Consider the following 20,053-nt stretch of genomic DNA (forward strand, 5'->3'; position numbering starts at 1 on the left):
CCTTTTCCATCACTGACACAAAGCCGAGTGTACAAAGCCACAGCCGGGTGACTCTGGGGGTCCAAAATCTCCCAGTTTAACTCGACTGGCATTGAAAGTCACCCCAGGCTGGTGGCTTTGCAGATTGCCACTTGTTTAAACTTCCTTTCATCACTCTGTCAAGAAAAAGAGCAGTGCAGTGGCACCTCACAGTCCTGTTCAGAGGGGCAGGCTGTTCTGGGGAAATTTATTTCAAAAGGTATTCTGAATTAAAAACATGCCCACTTGGGAGGGGGCAGTGATCCCATATCCTATATCCTAGGTAATGAGGCCATTAAAACAGCTGGTCTCCGCACATTTTATGTAAGAGTGGCTCGGTCCCTGAGTGAGTTGGGTAAACCACACAGAATTTAACGGAGTGAGCCATCCCTAACCCAGAGTTAGGGGTGGAGGTCAGATGTGAGTGGTCCCAGAAGGGGGCCGTATGTTTATTTGGCTTTGAGGGATTGGGGACACGGATGAAGATTTGGAGGAGCTGAAGGGCTCCTCCCTGGCACTGCAAGACGTTGCAGAACTAGTGGCAAAAGTCTGAACTTTGGAGACAGACCTCTTGGAAGGAGACCCAGCCCGGCTTCTCCCAGCCGTGTCATTGTGTGCACGTTCTTGAGCCGACCTCCGCTGAGTTAATGGGAGTACTTCGTGAAATAAGACAGGTGGGAACTTAGAAAATGCTAATTATTCAGTAACTCTTAAGATAAAACCCATCAAATGGAGACATCTTTTTAGTATCAGTAAGCCTCATCGTTTTCATTCCACACTATTTTCTGGGTCATCAAACTGTAGGAGGTGAGATGCGGTGCCGTCTTTGCCTCACAGTTATACCAGCAGGCAGGTATTCCCCAAACACGCAGTGACGCCCAGCTTCAACCCGAGGTGAGCACGCGGACCTCGAGCACGGCCGCAGCAGGGTCTCCCCTCCTTCTTCCTATCCTCGGAGGCTGGGGCTGGAGGGGACGCTCTCCAGGGGCAGGTGGGCGTTCCCTATCCTACTGAGACCCCGCCGCATTCCCAGTGGAGAAAAGCGCCGGAGGCCGCAGCTCTTACATAACCGGGATGATGTAACCGCTGCGACGGGGGGGGGGGGGGGGGCGGTGCGGGACGGGAGCACCGGGAGCGTGGGGCCGCGGGACTCTGCGTGCGGCGTGCGCCCTGCCGCGCTCCTCTACCGTAGCGCCGCGTGGTTCGCCGAGGGACTGCGCGAATACACCAACTAAGGACGCCGGGGATACTGCGCCAGCGGCTGCGGGCAGCAGGGGCTGCCGGCCAGGGGGCGGGGCCGTCCGTCCGTCACGTGGTCTACCTCGCACCCGCGAGCACAGTTAGCCCGGCCGCGCCCACTGCTTCTTCGCTACCTCTTGGACTCATCAGGTGACGGAGGCACCGCCGGCGCGCAGCGGGCAGGCAGAGTGGAGGCGGCGGGCGTAGCCCAACCCCTCGAGGCAGCTGCCGGCCCCCGCGGGCGTCCGAGGGGAGGGGCTGGCGCTGGGGGCGGGGCTTTTCCGCGCCAGGGCCCCACCCACTGACGTCAGGCAGCCCAGGCGTCTCCGAGCTTCCCCGGCGTTACCTTGGCGCCCTGCTGGGCGTACCCCAGGAGCAGTCTCCGAGGGGATGGATGTTTTCGGCGTCAGAGCGGGTTAGTTCTAAATTGCTAGTCAAGACTCCCCTTAGTACTTTCCTGGGTGTGGTCTTTTTCTTACTAATATAATTGCGGCTTTGGGATTGTGACCTCTCCCTCCGGCTGGAACTTCTGGGCGCGGGTTTCAGGGCGGTGTCGGCTGAGTGGTACTTGATGGTTTCACCGGCCCAGTGAAAGGCACTCTCACTGTACCTTAGCCGGTCCTCCACCTCACTGTGGTTTTAAGGGGTGGCCACTTCTGGGAGTTGGAGAGGTGGTTTTTATCTTAGAATTAATTAGGCTCTGGCAGTGGTTCTCACACCAGTCTGAACATCAAAAATCACCGGCGGAGAATCTAAGATGCCAGTTTTCAGATCCTCCCCCCTAGAGATTCTGATTCAGTTGGTGTGCGCTGGGGCCTAGACGTGTTCTAGGCCCCAGTGCAAACCTAGAGGTGATTCTCCTCTGTAGCCCAGTCATCTTTAAGAGACTTCCTCCCCTCCCTACACTAGAGTTTTTATCAGTTCCTGAGGCAGCCTGGGCAAATTACCATCATACCAGGACTCCAGGCATCATTCCAAGGGGAGTCAGCTGCTGCTCCCTTCCCTTCACCCCACATCCTTTTGGAAAAAAGGCAGACCCTCCCAGGGGTCAGTGTTACAGAGAATGTGGGAAGTGTAGCGGCGGTCAACCCCAGCCCACTGAATCTAAGTGAATATAGTGGCGGGCGGTCTCTCTCTTTCAAAGGGGTGTACTTGCAGTGGCCACAGTCTGCTGGGTCTCTCCGTGTTGCATAGAATGCAGCACAAAGAGCTTGAGCCGGCTTCCTGCCCTGGGAAAGCAAGCTTCTAAAATTCACTCCGCAGACTTTTTTGTGGAGTTTAGGGATGCGGATTTAGGCGGGTTTCCCTGCTGTTGTGCATTTAGTGAATTGGAAGGAAAGAGAGCACCTTACTTTGATTCCAATGTGAGAGTTTGGGTTTACAGTGTTTTTTTAATTGGATTTTTATAAAGCTTCCCTATATTGGGCCCCGAGGCAGCAGGATCTAGTCACAGATTCTTAAACTTGCCTGAACCTAAGATTTACCAGGGGCAGTTCAACAACAGCTGACTCCTAATCTCCTAGCAGGTGTAGGTGGAACCTTAGCAAATTTTATTGGGTAAATTGGAGGGAGCAAGCCTGGGAGCTTGCCTCCTGGTGATTCCTATTAAAAATACTAAGTACAGTGGTTGTTCGGAGTGAATCAAAATTACCTAGAGGGTGCCTGAAGCCGCAGGCTGCTGGGCCTCATCCTGGACTCTCTGGCTCCGTACACAGATCCTCAGGTGCTACTGATGCTGCTTGTTTGGGGACCACTCTTTGAGTACCACTGGTGAGGTAGAAGATGCACTAGGCTGGGTGTTGAAAGAGTGGAAACCTCTGTGGGCTTTATTACCTACCATCTCATACCCCTGAGCACGTCATTTACCTCTCTGAGTTTGAAAAATAGGACTGGTAGCAATAGTTTATAAAGATTAAAAAAGGGAAGGAGGATGCAAAAAAAAAAGCTGATTTTTTAAATTAACAACAGATTGGATTGGGATGGAATCCTTGTGTTGAAGGCAGAAGACAAAGGGAGGTGTGACGCATCCTGCAGGCCATCCTGGCACTGCCTTCTTGGCAGCACAGCCTGGAGTTGGAGGAAGACGCTTAATCCACAGGAGCCCAGCTCTCAGCAAAACCTAGTCTCTAACAGGCTCAGGGTGGTAGCCCAGAGGTGAAAGTCTCCTCTAGCTGTGTCACAGGGAAAAGGCTCTCAGCCTCCTGGCCTGGGAGGAGGGGGGGATCTGGGGGCCTTTTCCCGGGGGGGTGTTCTCTATGGCCTGCTCTTCTGGCCCTGTTGTGGTTGGGGAAACTCTCACTTGCCCCCCTACCAGGGCCTTCTCCTGCTCAGGGCCCCAGTTCACTGACTCCCCGGCCCTTGGCTCTTTCTTAGGTGCCTCTTTCCTCTGCCAGAAAATCTTTTCTCAGTGAGCCTGGGACCCCCACCTGTAGGGAAAAACACATCTTCCAGCTTGGCTTTGCTTATAGTTTAAATTATTCTCAAAGTCCCTAATGGGGAAAAAAAAAAAAAAAAGTCCCTAATGGTTTGAAGGGCTGTGTGGGGTGCAAATGAGCTGATCTTTGAACATGAGAGAGATGAACAGTTAGTAAGCCTAATAGTAATAGTAGCAATGACTGTTCACTGAGTTCTTAATTTATTCTAAGTGTGAGATCAATGCCTTAACATATGTTATCTCACTGAGGCTGCCCGAGTAGATTTTATTTCCCCTGTGTGCGGATGAGGAGACAGGAGCTCAGCAAAGTTAAGCCAGCACACAAGATAGCATAGCTATTAAGAGGCAGAGTTGTGATTTAAACCCAGGTTGTTGGACCCAAAGCCCTTATGACTGATATTATTTTTAGTTTCAAGTCAGCATTTCAAGAAGCCTTGGAACAGTCACAAGTCTTGCTTGTCCCAGTAAGTGGGGTGCTAACAGCAGAAGCAATGGGAAGTGTGGCCGCTGAGCTGCCCTGGATGTTTGGGCGAGTAGGTGGTGGAAACAGGCTCGTTCTTCTTGGTCTCTTGACTATGAAACCAGGGGCAGTGACCGCCCGCCCCTGTGGCAGTGACTTCCAAACCAAACCCCAGCTCATAAACATTCCTTGGCCTCTTCACCAGGGCCCAGGCATGTTGTTGGCAGTTGTGCCGTGGCGGGGTGTGGGGCAGGAGACCAGCTGTTGGCAGTCTGTGTGTAAACAGGGCGTGGGGAGGGCACTGGGCTTCTTCCAGAACCTTCGGGGGAAAGAGTTGCCTTCTCTGCTGTAGGGATTCAGCTCTTTGGGCGAGAAGTACAAGCTGAGACCCCAGCCCACCCGTGGCGGGGGGTGGAGGGCGGCTCAGGGGCTGCTCCCGCCAATTCCCCTCCCCTCAGCCAGTTTTGTAGCCGGGAAGTACTAGGGCAGTGAAGGTAGAAGAAGAATCTTAAAAAGCAGAGAGAAACAGTTAAGGAACTCAGGGTGGTTTCTATGCAATATGGTGCCTTTATGCAAATTAGAAATAGCATCTCCTTCTCCATGTGCTTTGCTGTTGTCTGGCAGAAAGTTGTCCTCTTGCAGGTAAAAATCTCTCCTCACGATGATCTGAATGGCGCCCCCTAGAGTTGTGCAGCACATACCCGTGGCCTGAAGGAGCACAGCCTTCATATGACTGTACCTTCCTCCATCCCCTACTGGCATGTCTCCCCACTTTGCCACCGGCTTTCTATACCGGGGTAGGGGCACCTGTCCTGCCGTGCAATAGGCATGATGCTCCTGGTCTCCTAAGCTCCTCCCCCAACCATGGGGAAAAAGGCAAAAAAACAAATCCATCTATCAAAGGATGTTTTTAGAGAGGGGTAGCTCCTGCTATCGGAGACAGTCAGAGAAAGCTAATTTGGATGCCAAATTATTGCAGTCACCAGGCATTTTCTAAAGCTCGGGAAGCTAATAGTATTATTAGGAAACGCAGACCTTGAGAAGAGAGAGTCGTTCACAGGACCAGGGAGGAGAGCGGGGAAGGTGAGAAGGAAGGGGCTGGGGGAAGAGAGGGCAAACTGCCCAGCCTGGAGTTAGCCTGCGGGGGGTTGTGTTCCCGGCTCCTTAGCCATTCCTTCTATGGCTCTGCTGCTTCCAGGAGTGGCTGTGAGTCTGCATCCAAGGACGTTGTCCCTGATGACTTGGATGTCCAAGTTCTGGGAAGAGCCTTCTTGGTCACCGGAGGGAACAGCGGCATTGGAAAAGCAGCCACCACGGAGATAGCCAGGTGAGGTGAGCAGCCTGCTAACTCGTGGACGCACTGGGCCCTAAGGCCAGCCTGTGGTCGGGCCATACCTGGGAGAGTGCCCTGTGTCACAGGCAGGCTAGGAAGGCCCCAGCTGGCACAGCCAGGAGCCCTGGACAGTGAAGCCATGGTGATGGGCACAGCTGCCAGCTTTGTGAGCTGTGCACAAGCTTCAAGCTAGAAATGGACAGGAGTTCCCCGTGTGGCTCAGTGGGTGAAGAACCTGTCTAGTATCCATGAGGTTGCAGGTTTGATCCCTGGCCTCACTCAGTGGGTTCAGGATCCGCAGTGTTGCTGTGAGCTGTGGTGTTGGTATGTCTCGGATCCCCCATTGCTGTGGCTGTGGCGTAGGCCGGCCGCTGCAGATCCGATTCGACCCCTGGCCTAGGAACTTCATATGCTGCAGGTATGGTCCTAAAAAGAAAGCTGGAGATGGACAGAGCCAGTGACTGCAGGAGGCTTTCCTCAACACTTAATTCTCAGGAGAGCTGGGGTCCTGTCCACATGTCAGCGTTTGTGATTGAGAGCAGTGAGGGACTTCAGCCACCCCTAGGCATCTGAACAACCAGTGGAACCTTAAAAATACTTGGATCACTGGCCTCTAGTTCCTGTCTTCTCAGCAAGGATGGGGTGGGAGGTGTAGGAAGGAGATTGGGAGTCCACCCCCATTTGCCTGTGAACTCTGCTTAAGAACCAGCGCCCCCAGAATAAGTGGAGAAGGGGGTGCCTTGAACCTCCTCCTTCCTTCCAGGTGTACTGGTACCTGGCCTCCAGGGTGACAGCACCTGGTGGCAGCCTCTCCTTTTTCCCTTCCCTGACCTTCGTTCTGGGGAGAGGCTCTCCGCGTGACTGTAAATTATTCAGTCAGCTGAAGTCTTCCTCCAGCTAAATGCCAGAATCTCCTGCCTGAGCTCACCTGCCCTGGGTCACTAAATAGCACTGCAGTGGCGAGAAAAGTCTGCCATGTCTCCCCAGAGCCCCTTCTCCAGGAAAGATGGATGTTCCCGCATAAGTTGGGGAAATACCATGGTTAATTTATCACTTTTCAAGATGCTCGAGATTTTTTTTTCCCCCTCTAATGTTGTTAGGCATTTTCCAGGGGAATATGCTACCATTTGGAGCTCTGCATAATTCTCTGCCAAGTCGGGGAAGATGAGCTGCATCTTAGCAACTGGGAGGTCCTCTAAGAGTTGTGAGGAGGAGGAGAAAGCAGAGGGGCTGGTTATGTGGTTAGCCTGTAGCCTCCCATGAAACAGACTGCATTTAATAAAGCGGGCTCTTTTAGGTGAGCTAAGCAGGTTCCGTAATGATTGCGTCTTAACTGCCACAGCCAGAGCATCCCCCTTTAAATAAGATTTGATTGATGATGATATGGCCTTTGCTGGAATAGTCTGAGTGCTGTTTATGGATTTAACTTTTCAGTAAAGATTTATCGAGTTCCTACTGCATACTAGGCTGGCGCTTCTCAACATGGGCTGAACATTAGACACACCTGGGGAGCTTAAAAAGCAGGCCTGGGCCCATCATCTAGAGCTTTAAAAACTTCCCAGGTAGGTCTGTCTTTTTTTTTTTTTTGGTCTTTTTAAGGCCGCTCTTACGGCCTTTGGAAGTTCCCAGGCTAGGGGTTGAACTGGAGTTGCCGCTGCCAGGTTACACCACAGCCACAGCAACACGGGATCCAAACTTTGTCTGAGATCACCGAAGCTCATGGCAGTGCCAGATCCTTTAACCCACTGAGAGATGCCAGGGATCAAACCCACATCCACATAAATACTAGTCAGGTTCTTAACCCACTGAGCCACAAGAGAAACTCCCCTTGGTGGGTCTAAAGAGCAGCAGTCTGTTGAGCCCCCTGTGTCAGGTGGGACCAGGATCCACCCTTCTTATCCTCATGTATTCAGACTCTAACCAACCAGGACATTATCCCCAGTGCACCATCAATCAGCCCAGGTAGCAGGAGGACGGGTCCCAGGATCACCCTCTCTGTTACACCTGCTGCTCTGACTGTGGGAACCATCTGTTTAGATTTCCCAGAAACAGTCTGCATTTCAGATACTCTTTCTGTGAGCCCGTACCTCTTAATTTTTCATTCGGAAAGCTGGCTCCATAGCCAGGGCTATCGCTGTTGCTCACAGATGGTTTTGTTGAATTCCACCAGGTGGCACAGTTCATCTGGTTTGTCAAGATCAAAACTGAGTGGAAGATGCCAGAGGTGAGATCGTCAGGAAGAGCGGGAACCAGGTGAGCTGCTCTCTGTCCCTCCTGCTGGGGGTTCCTGCCTCCAGGGTCTGCGGGGGCCAGGGCTGGACTCCAGGGTCATGCTCCTCACACTGGTAGTGGCCTGTTTGTGCTACCGCTTGGGAGGTGGGAGGCAGCCTTAGCCAGTGAGCTGGAACTGTGCTTTTCAGCGACTGGGCTGCACACAGGGTAATGGGGGCAGTGGGGTTTGCCCGTGAAGGCAGCAGACAGGGGCCAGTCTCTGCGGCAGAGATGACACACAGGAGAGCGGCACTGCTGGGGGTGCCCCTGAGAAGGAGCCCATGTGAGACACTTCAGGGGTGCCTCTGGGTGAGCCAAGCTATAAACTGACCCAATGGTCTGCAGATAAAGAGGGACAACAAACAACATTTTAGCTTTGACGAGAGCCCCCCGCCTTTTTTTCTTTTTCTTTTCTTTCTCTTTCTTTTTTTTTGTTGCGTATGGAGGTTCCCAGACTAGGGATCGAATCAGCCACAGCTGCCGGCCTACACCACAGCCGCAGCAACACCAGATCCCAGGAGTATCTGCGACCTACACCGAAGCTTGGGGCAACACAGATCCTTCACGCACTGAGCAAGGACAGGGATTGACCCGAATCCTCATGGTTACAAATTGGGTTCTTAACCTGATGAGCCACAACGGCAACTCCAAGAGTCACTTTCTATCAAGAGCTTTCAGAGCTGGCTCACCTGCGAGGGCTTCCTCTTCTGAGAGTCAGAACCAGGACTGGCTACGTAATCTGTGGGCCCAGTGCAGGGCTCTGGTGTAAAGAGCCTAAGAATTAGAAGACAGCGAAGGCAAAGCATTGAAACAAGTGGGGCCCAGATGGGGGCTGTGCACCTGCACAGGTGGTACCTGGTGGAGCTGGTCCCCTGGAAATCCTTGAACCCCCAGTGTCAAGTGGAGAAGAGGGGATCCGTCAGTGACCACGGGCCCCCACCTTCCTTCAAGAACGTCCTCCTTCCAGACCACCTGGGGCTTCCTCCCTGCCCTGTGCACCTGCTCCTCCCACTGCCCCCATACCTGCTGCCCATGACGGGGGCGGGGCGTGGGAGGGGTAGATAGCACCCCACACCCACAGGCTTGGGACATGACCAAAGGAAAAAAGTGCCCCCATCTAGAATTTTGCACTGCTCATGATGGTTATAGTTTATCTTTAAGTAACGTTCTTCAAGGCAGGCGGTGTTCCTTTCCCTTGGTGGCAGCCTCTTGCCATCAGATGCCTCCCAGGGGCTCCGCACCGGTGGCGAGCATGAGGGTCTCTCAATCTTCCTCTAATGTCTCCAAGTGTGGCTGCGATCCGGGCCGCAGTTCTGGAGATGGAAAGCTGGCTGTCTGCCTGCTGATAACTTTCAGCGGAGCTGCTGCTGCGGGATGCAGCAGGAATACTAATCTCGGGCCCCGGGCAGGGGAGGACTTGTCTGGATTCCAGCCCACTGTGGTTTGGGCTGCATTTTTTGCACAGTATTTATATAGAAAAAGATGACAGTGTGGCTCTTAATCGCGTGGAGCCCAGCCTCTACCAGCCGCACCACCTTTGGGACGTAGAGGTGAAGGGGGAGCGCCCTGCTCCCAGGCTCAGGTCGCACCACCCCCTCTTGCCACTCCTCCAGCCCAGGGCTGGGGTCTTCCTGCTGCTGCTGGTCTCTGGGTTTCTTCACCACCCGAGTTCTCATCTTCCTTCTCCTCCAGGAAACCAACCCTGTATTCAGGTCCCTCTGTTGAAAGGGGTTTCTGTTAGGCCCTGACTGAATTACATGGTCAGTAGCACGACATGGGACATTCAGGGCGTCGTAGCAGGTAAAGCTTTCCATCAGTAAAAGCTATTATTGTTGTGGCTCAGCGGGTTAAGAACCAGCATTGTCTCTGCAAGGATGCGGGTTCAATCCCTGGCCTCTCTTGGGGTTAAGGGTCCAGGATCTGGCGTTGCCACAAGCTGCGGCATAGGTCACAGATGCGGCTTGGATACCGTGTCGCTATGACTGTGCTGTCGGCCGGCAGCTACAGCTCTCATTTGACCCATGGCCCAATAATTTCCATGTGCCACAAATGTGTCCATTAAAAAAACTACTGTCGTTATTATTGCTGTTGTCAGTATTGTTTATGCTAATATTATTACTGCTGCTGACCTTACATTCTCTGTTTTTCAAGTTCGTGGGTCTCTGTAATCAGTGCTTAGGCCTATGGAGCAGGGAGGGCACTGGTGGGACTGGTCCTGGACACACTGTTGGGTTGCATCAAAGACTAGTGGTCCCCAGGGCAGGAGAGCCTGGGCAGGTGTGCAGCAGGCCAGCTGAGTTAGGTGAGCGACAAGGTCATGTGGGAACCAGCTGCTCAGACACACTGGCTTGGTAAGATCAGGTGTATGGACTCTGGGGAGGTACATTTCCTGCATCGGGGCTCTTTCTGGAAAGGGTATGTATGGCCCCAAGCTTGGGGGAGGGAGTGCTTGTCTCAGAGCAAACGCCTGGCTCACTCAGCCCCCACTGTGGGCTCTGCAGCCCACCGTGTCTAGTACAGAGTCCCTGTGGAGCCAGGGAGAGACTGAGAGTGGGCCCTCCTTCAGCTTCTTGCTACAGTTCTTTACCAGCTTGCAGCCTGGATAGAAGCACTATAAACTTCTGTCTCGCAGTTAGCACCTTGGGCAACATTTAAAAAAATAAACTTTTTTTTTTTTTTTGTCTTTTTAGGGCTGCACGTGCGGCACATGGAGGTTCCCAGGCTAGGGGTCGAATCGGAGGTATAGCTGCTGGCTTACGCCACAGCAACACCAGATCCTTAACCCATTGATCGAGGCCAGGGATCAAACCTATGTCCTCATGGATACTAGTCAGATTCGTTTCCACCAAGCCACGATGGGAACTCCAAAAAAAAAAAAATAAACTCTTTAAAATAGTGTATTTATTTATTTTGCCTTTTTAGGGCCGCACCCATGGCAAATGGAGGTTCCCAGGCTAGGGGTCTAATTAGAGCTACAGCCACCGGCCTATACCACAGCCGCAGCAACTTGGGATCCGAGCCGTGTCTGTGACCTACACTGCATCTCACAGCAACGCCGGATCCTTAACCCACTGAGCTAGGCCAGGGATCAAACCCGAAACCTCATGGTTCCTAGTCGGATTCGTTTCTGCTGCGCCAAGACTCCCTAAAATAGTTTTAGATGTGCAGAGAAGTTGTGGAAATGGTGCAGGCTTTCCATTGACCCCACACTCATTTTTCCCTTTGTTAATATCTTACATGCGTCTGATGCTTTTGTTACAACGAATGAATCAATATTGGTGTATTATTATCAACTAAAGTCCATTCAGATTCCCTTAGTTTTTACCTAACATCTTTGTCTGTTCCCAGATCCCATCTAGGATCCTATATTGCTATTAGTTGTAATGTCTCATCAGGCTCTTCTTTGCCGTGACAGTTTTTCAGACTTTCCTAGTTTTTGATGACTTGGATGGTTCGGAGGAGTGCTGGCCAGGGGTTTTGTAGACCATCCCTCAGTTGGGATTGGTCTGCTTCGTTTCTCATTGATTAGAATGGAGTGATGGCTTTCGAGGAGGAAGATCTCAGAGGTGCGGTGCCTGGGCAGCCTTTTCACCCCTGGCCTGCTCCCCACACGGCTGGAGGGTGCTGTAAATGCGCCCTCTGTCTTGTGGAGATTGACCTCACCCACAGCTAAGCACTAAGATCAAAACCAAGGCTTTCTCCTGTCCAGCTCTCCCAGGCCCACATGGAATTCCAACTTCTTAAGAATTACTGATTCAGCATCTGGAGTACTAGACCTTAATATCAACCACCACATCGTTCCTACGTAGTGATTTCCATGGCTCAGGGCACATTCATGCAGTTTCCCTTTTGCGCTTCAGATGCACCCTCTGTCCGGCTCGTGACTCCTGGGCCACCTGTCCGCTAAATGGTAGCTCATCTATAGAAAGGGTCCCCATTGAGTTTTGCTCAGTTTCAGTAACCACGCTTGTATCCCAGGTTTAGAGTGAGTACAGGGGGCCTGGTGGCTCCTGGGGCCAGCAGGGTCGATTGGCAGATCGGGGTTTTAGTCTCAGGCACCTGTTCCTGGTGCCTCCTCCCGGCCACTGCAGACTGCTGGCCTCTTCTTCTGGTGCCTTCTGGCTTCCCGTTTTCTCACAGAGGGAGCCGGATGATTGCCTTCCCCTTTTCCTGATGCTTCATTTCACCAGGCTCCGCGGTTTTGTCGAGAACAGCCATTCCCTCTTTGCTGCTGCTGCTGCCTCTTTTTAATTCTCAGCCGTGTGGGGCGCTCTTAGGAAGCTCAGGGAGACTGTGGGATGATCAGAGTAGAATTGCTTTTAGCTGACTTGAGTTTTGTTGTTCATTTAAATTTTGGTTTTGGTTTTGTTTTTTGTTTTTTTTTTTTAAGCTAGATTCTGTGTGTGTGTTCCGCAGCCCTGCTGAGTGGGAGGGAGTTTGGGGGTGGTTGCTTGGAAGGCCTCACAATGAAAGGATTGGTGTCTAAACTCAGTTTGCCATCCTTGGTTGAGGCTCCCAGCCGACCCAGGTGTGAGTACGCAGCCCTGTGTCCACCGTGGCTGGGCGGGGGCCTGCAGGGACTTTTTAAAAGAGCCCAGTCCTGTACAGACAATGCTTTTCCTCTCCCTTGAAGGTAGAGGAGTATTGAATTGTGCCAGACTAAAGCCAAATACGGTGTTCACGCTGATTACAGACCTCTGAGTCATGAAAATATGGGGTTGCTTCCGTTTTCTTATTCTCTGAGCCTTTGTCTCCGGGTAAGAAAATATGTTTTATCATCAGGAGAAAGAAATTCTAACTTGGCTTCAGTGGCTCAGTTAATGGGGACACTGAGGGAGGGCACCGCCCTCTGCTCTACCATGGGAGTCGTGGCTGTTGCTCAGTCTTGCCTGCAGGTTCAGCTCCCAGCAGCAGGAATCCCTGCCCTGGGTTGGCGGTAAGTCCCCAACGTCTGCTGGGGCAGAGGGAATCGCCGCGCGTTCCCTGGATGCTGAGAACATAAGCTGCGTTCACGTGCGGGGCACAGAGAGCAAGGGCTGGACAACCAGCCTGCATTGGGCGTGCATTGTCTGCATTGCCTGGCTCTGTGCACCAGAAAGGGGGAAGGGGACCCTGAGCGGGGGGGTTCTGAGTCCACTGGGGCGGGCGGGGGGCGGGGGGGGCTCCTCCAGAGAGAACCATGTCACAAGGCAGAAATTGACTCACGTCCTAAGCGAGGGCTGAATGACAAAGGAACTTGTATCTTGTCGTTGTGATGTGCCTTTGAATTCTCCTAGAAGCAACATATTGACAAAAGCCCCCAAATAACTGGTGGGAAACTGTGACACATCCATGCAAAAGTAAGTTTAATGGCCATTAAAAGAAATAAAGTAGATTTATTTATTTATTTATTTTGTTTATTCACTTTTTAGGGCCACTCCTGTGGCATATGGAGGTTCCCAGGCTAGGGGTTGAATCGGAGCTGTAGCCCTGGCCTACACCACAGCCATAGCAACGCGAGATCCAAGCCGCATCTGCGACCTACACCACAGCTCATGGCAATGCCGGATCCTTAACCCACTGCACGAGGCCATGGCTTGAACTCACGTCCTCATGGATACTAGTCAAGTTCATTAAACGCTGAGCCGTGATAGGAACTCCAAAATAAGGTAGATTTATCTATAACAAAAAAAATCTCCTTGTTAAGTAAAAAAGGATATAGAACAGTGTACAGTCAGATCCTATTTATGTGGAAAGGGGACGTACGTACACACACAATGCTTATAATGTATAATGCCTAAAACGTGTATAAATATTGTATGTACTTAAAAAATTTATGGATGATTCATAAGGAACTGAACAGCCGTGTAACTTTCTAGGAGTGAGATTTTTCCATTTTGTATCATTCCAAATGATTTGATTGTTAAAACCATTTTTAATGAAAAAAATGCATTTATTTATTTTTTTAATCTTGACACTTTCTTTGTTTCCTGGTTTAGAACATCTTTCTGCATATTGTGGACTTGTCCGATTCCAAGACCATCTGGAAATGTGTTGAAAACTTCAAGTGAGAGCATACCCTCAATGTCCTGGTGAGTTTCGTAAACATGAGTAGAGGATAAATCTGTGCATTTCTCACCTGTGTAGATATAGACGGATGTGTGTGTTTGTGGGTCTTTATGGCGACAGCTTAGTGAGGATCTTTTATGGCCTGTTCGTGTCATCAAGTCACTCACTGGATTCAATCTAACCACATTAGATTTGTGGGGAAAGGAAGGGACCAGCCACTGGGTTTATGGGGGAATGGGAAGGTTCCATTTTCTCATAAAGTGATGATTGTAAACTGGTAGCTTTGAGCTCTGTAGATTTGAGGATGCTTATATTAAAATTAGAGGCTAAGGAAGTTCCCGTTGCGGCTCAGCAGAAACGAATCTGACTAGTATCCATGAGGATGCAGGTTTGATCCCTGGCCTCCTCGCTCAGTGGGTTAAGGATCCGGTGTTGCCATGGGCTGTGATGTAGGTTGCAGATGCGGTTCAGATCTGGCATTGCTGTGGCTGTGGTGTTAGGCCGGTGGCTATAGCTCTGATTTGAACCTCCATATGCCCCAGGTGCGGCCCTTTAAAAAAAAGACCAAAAAAAAAAAAAAATCAGAGGCTCAGGAGAAAATAAAAATAAAGCGCTTAGACCAAAAGAAGGTCCACTGCAGACAAGCACATCTTTTAGCAACAAAGTCAGTTACTCGGCAGAGAAGACCAGGAGGACCTGTGTAGGTTGGTGTCCTACTCCTCCTCCCAGATAGTCCACTTTGAACTGAGCTGCTTTTCTGCCCAGCTCATTTCTAGTGTGTTCCAGAATGTTCATTCAGGCCCAAGTCCAGTCCTGTGCTGTCCAGCATGGCTGTAGAGCCTTTGCAATGTAGCCAGCCCAACTTGAGATGTGCCATCTGTGTAAAAATCAGCTGTTACTGAAGATTTGGCTTGAAAGGAAAGTATCTCATTAACATCTTTATATTGAATTCATCTTGAAATGAACTATTTTGGATGTATTGAGTTAAATAAAATATATTATCAAAATCATTTTAGTTCCCATAGTGAACCAGCGGTAACCAACCTGACTAGTATACATGAGGATGTGGGTTCGCTTCCTGCCCTTACTCAGTGAGTTAAGGATCCAGTGTTGCCGAGAGCTGTGGTATAGATGGAAGACACGGCAGGGATCTGGCGTTATTGGGGCTGTGGTGCAGGCCAGTAGCTGCAGCTCTGATTTGACCCCTAGCCTGGAAACTTCCACATGCCATGGGTGCAGCCCTAAAAAAAAAAAAAAAATCAATTTTACCTGTTTCTTTTTACCTTTTTGATATGGCTACTTTTTTAAAAACTTAAAATTGCATATTTCTGTTGGACAGCGCTGGTCTAGATGAATCCCTGGGGCATTTTATTATGAGTTAGGTTGCCTGGCCTGGTCATTGGAGGTCTTTGCACAGTTCTGTGGTTGACTGGACTATACAAATGACATTTTCTAGAAAAAGTTTTGGAGTGAAGGGCCAGTTGAGCAGAGTTGTTGTCATTAGATGAAGGCGGGACCAGTGGTGGTGGTGGAGATGTGGGGTTTGGAAACATGTCCTTTGGCTTATTCTCCTTTATTTTGAAATGGGAACTGTAATTTCTAGACAGTAATGCAGGGTGCATGGTCAATAAAAGAGAGCTCACGGAAGATGGACTTGAAAAACACTTCGCTACCAATACTGTGGCTAAATGGAAAGAATTTTCTTATTTAGTTTTAGCAAAATAAATGTAGACCTAGATGACACTGTGGGCGGATCAGAAAAACAGTCATCAGTGTTTTGGCTTCTTGGTCCTTGGCGTGATTGCATTTGCTTTAAATTCACCCTTCACTGCATTATTGTATTTTCATGAAACACTCTCTTTTCCTGTTTTTTATAATAAGTGTTAGTGCCAGAAATACTTAGTATTGCTTTTCCTCTAGGAAGCTCAAGGCTCATGAGCGATATGACTTTGGTGAGAAGGGTAGGTTACTCTTAGGTGGAGAGGGAAGGTAGGGAAACTGCAGCCCGATGAGCTTCCAGCCAGGGCCGAGGAGGGTGCAACCACGAGCAAAGAATATGTGCCAAGAGGGCATTTACCTAGAACACAGGACCGCTGCATTCCTGGGCCAGCAGCATCAGCATCCTTGCGGAACTTGGTTGGAATGCACATTCCCAGGCCTCGCCCCCAGATCTACTCAACCCAGAACTGGGACGGGGCTGAGACAACAGTTTTAACAAGCCCTCCAGATGATGCTGAGGCCCACTAAAGTTTGCAAAGCAGTGTACCCAGCTTTTAACCTTTCCGGATTTTCTCCTTTTCTCTTTGTCCCAGGGGTCTGGAGTTCAGATCTTCCTCAATTTACAGTGGGGTTAGGTCCCAATCTACTTATTGTTAAGTTGATGATATCAAAAGTTAAAAATGCATTTAATCCACCTAATCTACCAAACAGCTTAGCTTAACAGGCCTTAAAAATGCTTAGAACATGAGGGTTAGCCTACAGTTGGACAAAACCATCTAACACAAAGCCTGTTTTACGGTAGAATATGGAATGTGTCATGTAATTTGTTGAGTACTAGACTGAAAGTGAAAAACAGAATGGTTCTAAGTGTAGGAATCGTTTGTTCTTGTGATCGCCTGGCTGCCTGGGGGCTGCAGCTCACTGCCCCAGCAGCACGAGAGAGCCTTGCGCTGGATAGGAGCAGCCCCTGGGCAGTGGTGGGGGGGGGAATCCCAATGCCCCATTCCAAGTACACTTTCCACTGAATGCGCATCACCATCAGACCCCTGTAAAGTCGAAAAATCGAAACCCAAATGGTTGTAAATTGGGGACCGTCTGTAGACTGTTTAGGCGCCTTTCAGCTTGGAGATGAAGTGAATCTAAGATATTCCCCAATGACTGTACCACTTCCTCGTCAGAAGTGAAGCTTTTAATAAAGCGTTTTAATTAATCCTAAATCATAAAATGAATGGTGGGAGTTCATGTGGTTATTGGGATCGTTGAGGATGTCCATTAAATAGCAAACCTCTTGGAGTTCCCGTTGTGGCTCAGCGGTTAGCAAATCTGACTAGCATCCATGAGGACGCAGGTTCAATCCCTCGCCTCCCTCAATGGGTTAAGGACCCAGCGTTGCCTTGAGCTGTGGTGTAGGTCGCAGACACAGCCCAGATCTGGCATTGCTGTGGCTGTGGTGTAGGCCATTGGCTACAGCTCCGATTTGACCCCTAGCCTGGGAACCTCCGTGTGCTGTGGGTGTGGCCCTAAAAAGCAAAAAAAAAAAAAAAAAAAAAAAAAGCAAACCTCTTCCCACCCAAGAACTGAACAATCGGAGGAGTAAGACAGCGGAATAATGGATGAAAGTCAAAAGTCACCGTTGCTACTGATAAGGCTGACAGAGGGGCATGGCTCGGGTGAGCAGTGGATGGCCTCCGTAATGTGGAACCCCAGCATCAGACAGCCTCACTTGCTCCGTGGCAGCGGACAGGCCTCCAACACCACCGGTCCCTCCCAGGAAGAGGAGATAGCCGGGAGCAGAGCTGAGCAAGTCCAGCTTATTGCTCCCAAATTTACTCAGTTTCTTATTTAAGTGCCCCACGTCCTGGCGATGGAGGGAGGAAGGGGCTGAGGGAGAACAGAGCCCCACTGTTGTCCATGAGGAGGGGAACATCAGGAGTGGGGAAGGACCTTCCTCCCCGGCAATGAGGTTGCATTTGTTTCTTTTTAAATAAATACCTGGAAGCTCGCTATGAAATGTTGCAGGTTTAGTGCAAAATATTTCCATCTTTTGCTCTGTTCCAAATATGGTATACTTGCCCAGAGTACCCAAAGTCCGCAAGTGTATGGTTGTGCTGGGGTTTGCCTTCTTACTCTATTGGGTGGCAAGGATTCCCAGGGTCCTAGCAGCTGCCCTCCCAGATGGCTGCTCCCCAGGACCAGCTTTGTGATCTGTGGGGCCCAGTGCCAAACAAAAATGGGGGGCTCCTGTGTTCAAACAGCGCAGGGCCCTGTGGGGTTGCACAGGATGAAGCCACCCATCCACCATTCAACAAAATTCTACTAGATGTTTGCTGCGTGCTGGGCACAAGTGGTATTGAACACGGCTGTGTCACTGGACCGTCAGGGCCACCCTCTGATGGAGGTATTCCTGCCTCTACAGCACAGATGAAAAAACTAGGACTGAGGGAGGTTGTATAACTTGCCCACGGTCAAGTGGAGGAGCGAGAACTTGAACCCAAGTCTCTCTGCCTCCAGAACTCAGGAGAAATTCTTTCAGCCTGCAGTACCTCCTCTCTCAAATCCATCACTGTGTTATGATGAAATAATTGCTAAGGGAGGCTGGGAGGGGAGTGGCCAGCCGTGCCAGGGGGAGCATGGCCTAGAGGCTGGGGGCATGTCTTAGCGGGCCTGGGAACACGCATGGCTTGAGGATAGAGACAGGTCTGATGGGTGCTAAGGAGGCCGCCTTTTTGATGATGCAGACGGTTATGTTGTACTTTTGTAGGGATCCAGTTTGCTTCCAAGGACCTTGCTGTCTCTTCATTTTCGTTTCCTGTTTGTGTTAGAAACACTTTATTGATCTTGCCAACCTCTCTGAGATGCATAATAAGCCTCCTGCTTTATATTTATTCATCCTCTCCTGAGGGGGTGACATCGTCCAGTGAACACGGAGGCAGGTCAGCGATGGAGAGGGCTGCTTGCTATGTGTCTGCTTCACAGAGGAGGAGGTACAGAGAGGAGCAAATATTGTCCTTCTGAGCAAGTCCAGAGCCTAGCCAGCGGCCCAGACCTCTGAATCCTGGGAAATTGCTGGCTGCCTTTCTAACACGAAACATGTTTTCCTGGCCTGATTACGTAACACGGGTTAGGTTGTTTTCTATTCTCTAAGACTCAGTTGGGCCTCTAGAAATACTTCCAGTCCCCAGCCAAGCATCAGTAGGATCCTGATACTCTGAGGACAGGACGGCACCAGTATTTGCAGAATTCATCCCCAGGTCCTAAGGGTTTGGAGGAGCGGGGGTTAGTTACGTGGGAGATGCTGTCAGAGCCCATGGCTGCACGTGGCCCTTTGGGAGGATGTCGTTGCATGTGAACTAGATAAACTTTGGAAATCATTCTCTCTACCCTTTGGTGGGGTGGGTGGGGCACAGAGAGCTCCTCCTGGCTCACTGTCCTGGGGGACAGAGGTGAGCTGCCCGGGGTGGGTCTGTGGGTAGATGAAGCGTGGAGGTAAGGTGATCTCATGGAGCGGATTCTGTTTGGGGCTCTTCATGCGCCCTGCATTTTGGGTCTTTTTGAATCATGTATGTTTTGCATTCAGGGGCATGAAGAGTCTGTGAGGCGTGAAGAGGAAGGGGGCTGGGGCGGGGGGCGGGGCCCGCGCTGAGCTGGCAGCCAATTAAAACCCTCAGCCCCTCTCACCCGCGGGACACAAGACGAGGACCCTGATCCGCCTCCCCCAGGACGGCTGTGCCGTCCATCCGTTGACTAATAAACAGGCACTGGTGCCTCAGCTCCCTGGCGGAGGCGGGGACGTTCAGCTGAGGTCATTTTGGAAGGACGTCCGTACGTCAGTGTACAGTCCGTGTGCTGCCACCTCACCTTCTGGTCTTCGGAGCTTTCTAGTCACTGGCACGGCTCCATGCCCAGTGATAAGTGCTGTTTAAACCAGAGACGCAGGGTCTGGAAAGACCTTAATGGTAATAGTAATAACAGTGTCACCAGTAATGGCACACACAGGACACTTTCCGTGTGCCAGGGGCCACACTGCTTTTCTTGGATGATCTTCTGCAGTCCTCATAACGGCTTTGTAGATGTCACAAACAAGGAAACAGGATCAGCAGTGGTGTGAAATCAGTCTGTGACTCGCCTTCTTAAACAAAGGATAACAAAGTGATTGCTGGCGCATTTTGGGTATGGGGTTGTGTCTGTCAGCTCTGGCTACATAACAACTTGCAGATCTCAGCGGCATGCGATAACAAGCATGCATTTCTTGCTGACTCTTAGGCAGGTCTGCTGGATGGGCTCATCTCAGCTGAGCTCAGCAGGGCATCTCTAAGCAGCAAGTTGGCTCTGGTTTGTGTTCCAAGTCCTTGCATCCTCCATGGACCACTAGGCTGGACAGCGTTTCCTACAGTGGCGATAGCAGAAGCCCTTCTTGCTGCACATCTGCTGACGTCCAGCTGAGCAACACAAGTTGTTTGTGTTGATCACAAATCAAGCCCCAAATCAAGAGTCAAGGAAACAGAAGTTCCCATGGTAGCTCATCGGGTTA

General features: G+C 50.7%; 1 protein-coding gene across 1 annotated transcript in view; it reads left to right on the forward strand.

The window, feature by feature from the left end:
- Positions 1–1,413: 1,413 nt before the first annotated feature.
- The window catches only part of DHRS12 (dehydrogenase/reductase 12), a 42,348-nt gene continuing 23,708 nt past the window's right edge, over positions 1,414–20,053 (forward strand). Inside the window, exons 1-3 of the mRNA XM_047755812.1 lie at positions 1,414–1,672; positions 7,655–7,737; positions 13,734–13,826. Of these exons, the coding sequence (XP_047611768.1) occupies positions 1,652–1,672; positions 7,655–7,737; positions 13,734–13,826 (197 nt within the window). The 5' untranslated portion in view covers positions 1,414–1,651. The remainder of the gene's footprint in view (positions 1,673–7,654; positions 7,738–13,733; positions 13,827–20,053) is intronic.

The sequence above is a fragment of the Phacochoerus africanus genome, chromosome 13, assembly GCF_016906955.1.
Source record: "Phacochoerus africanus isolate WHEZ1 chromosome 13, ROS_Pafr_v1, whole genome shotgun sequence".
NCBI classification, from domain to species: Eukaryota; Metazoa; Chordata; class Mammalia; order Artiodactyla; family Suidae; genus Phacochoerus; species Phacochoerus africanus.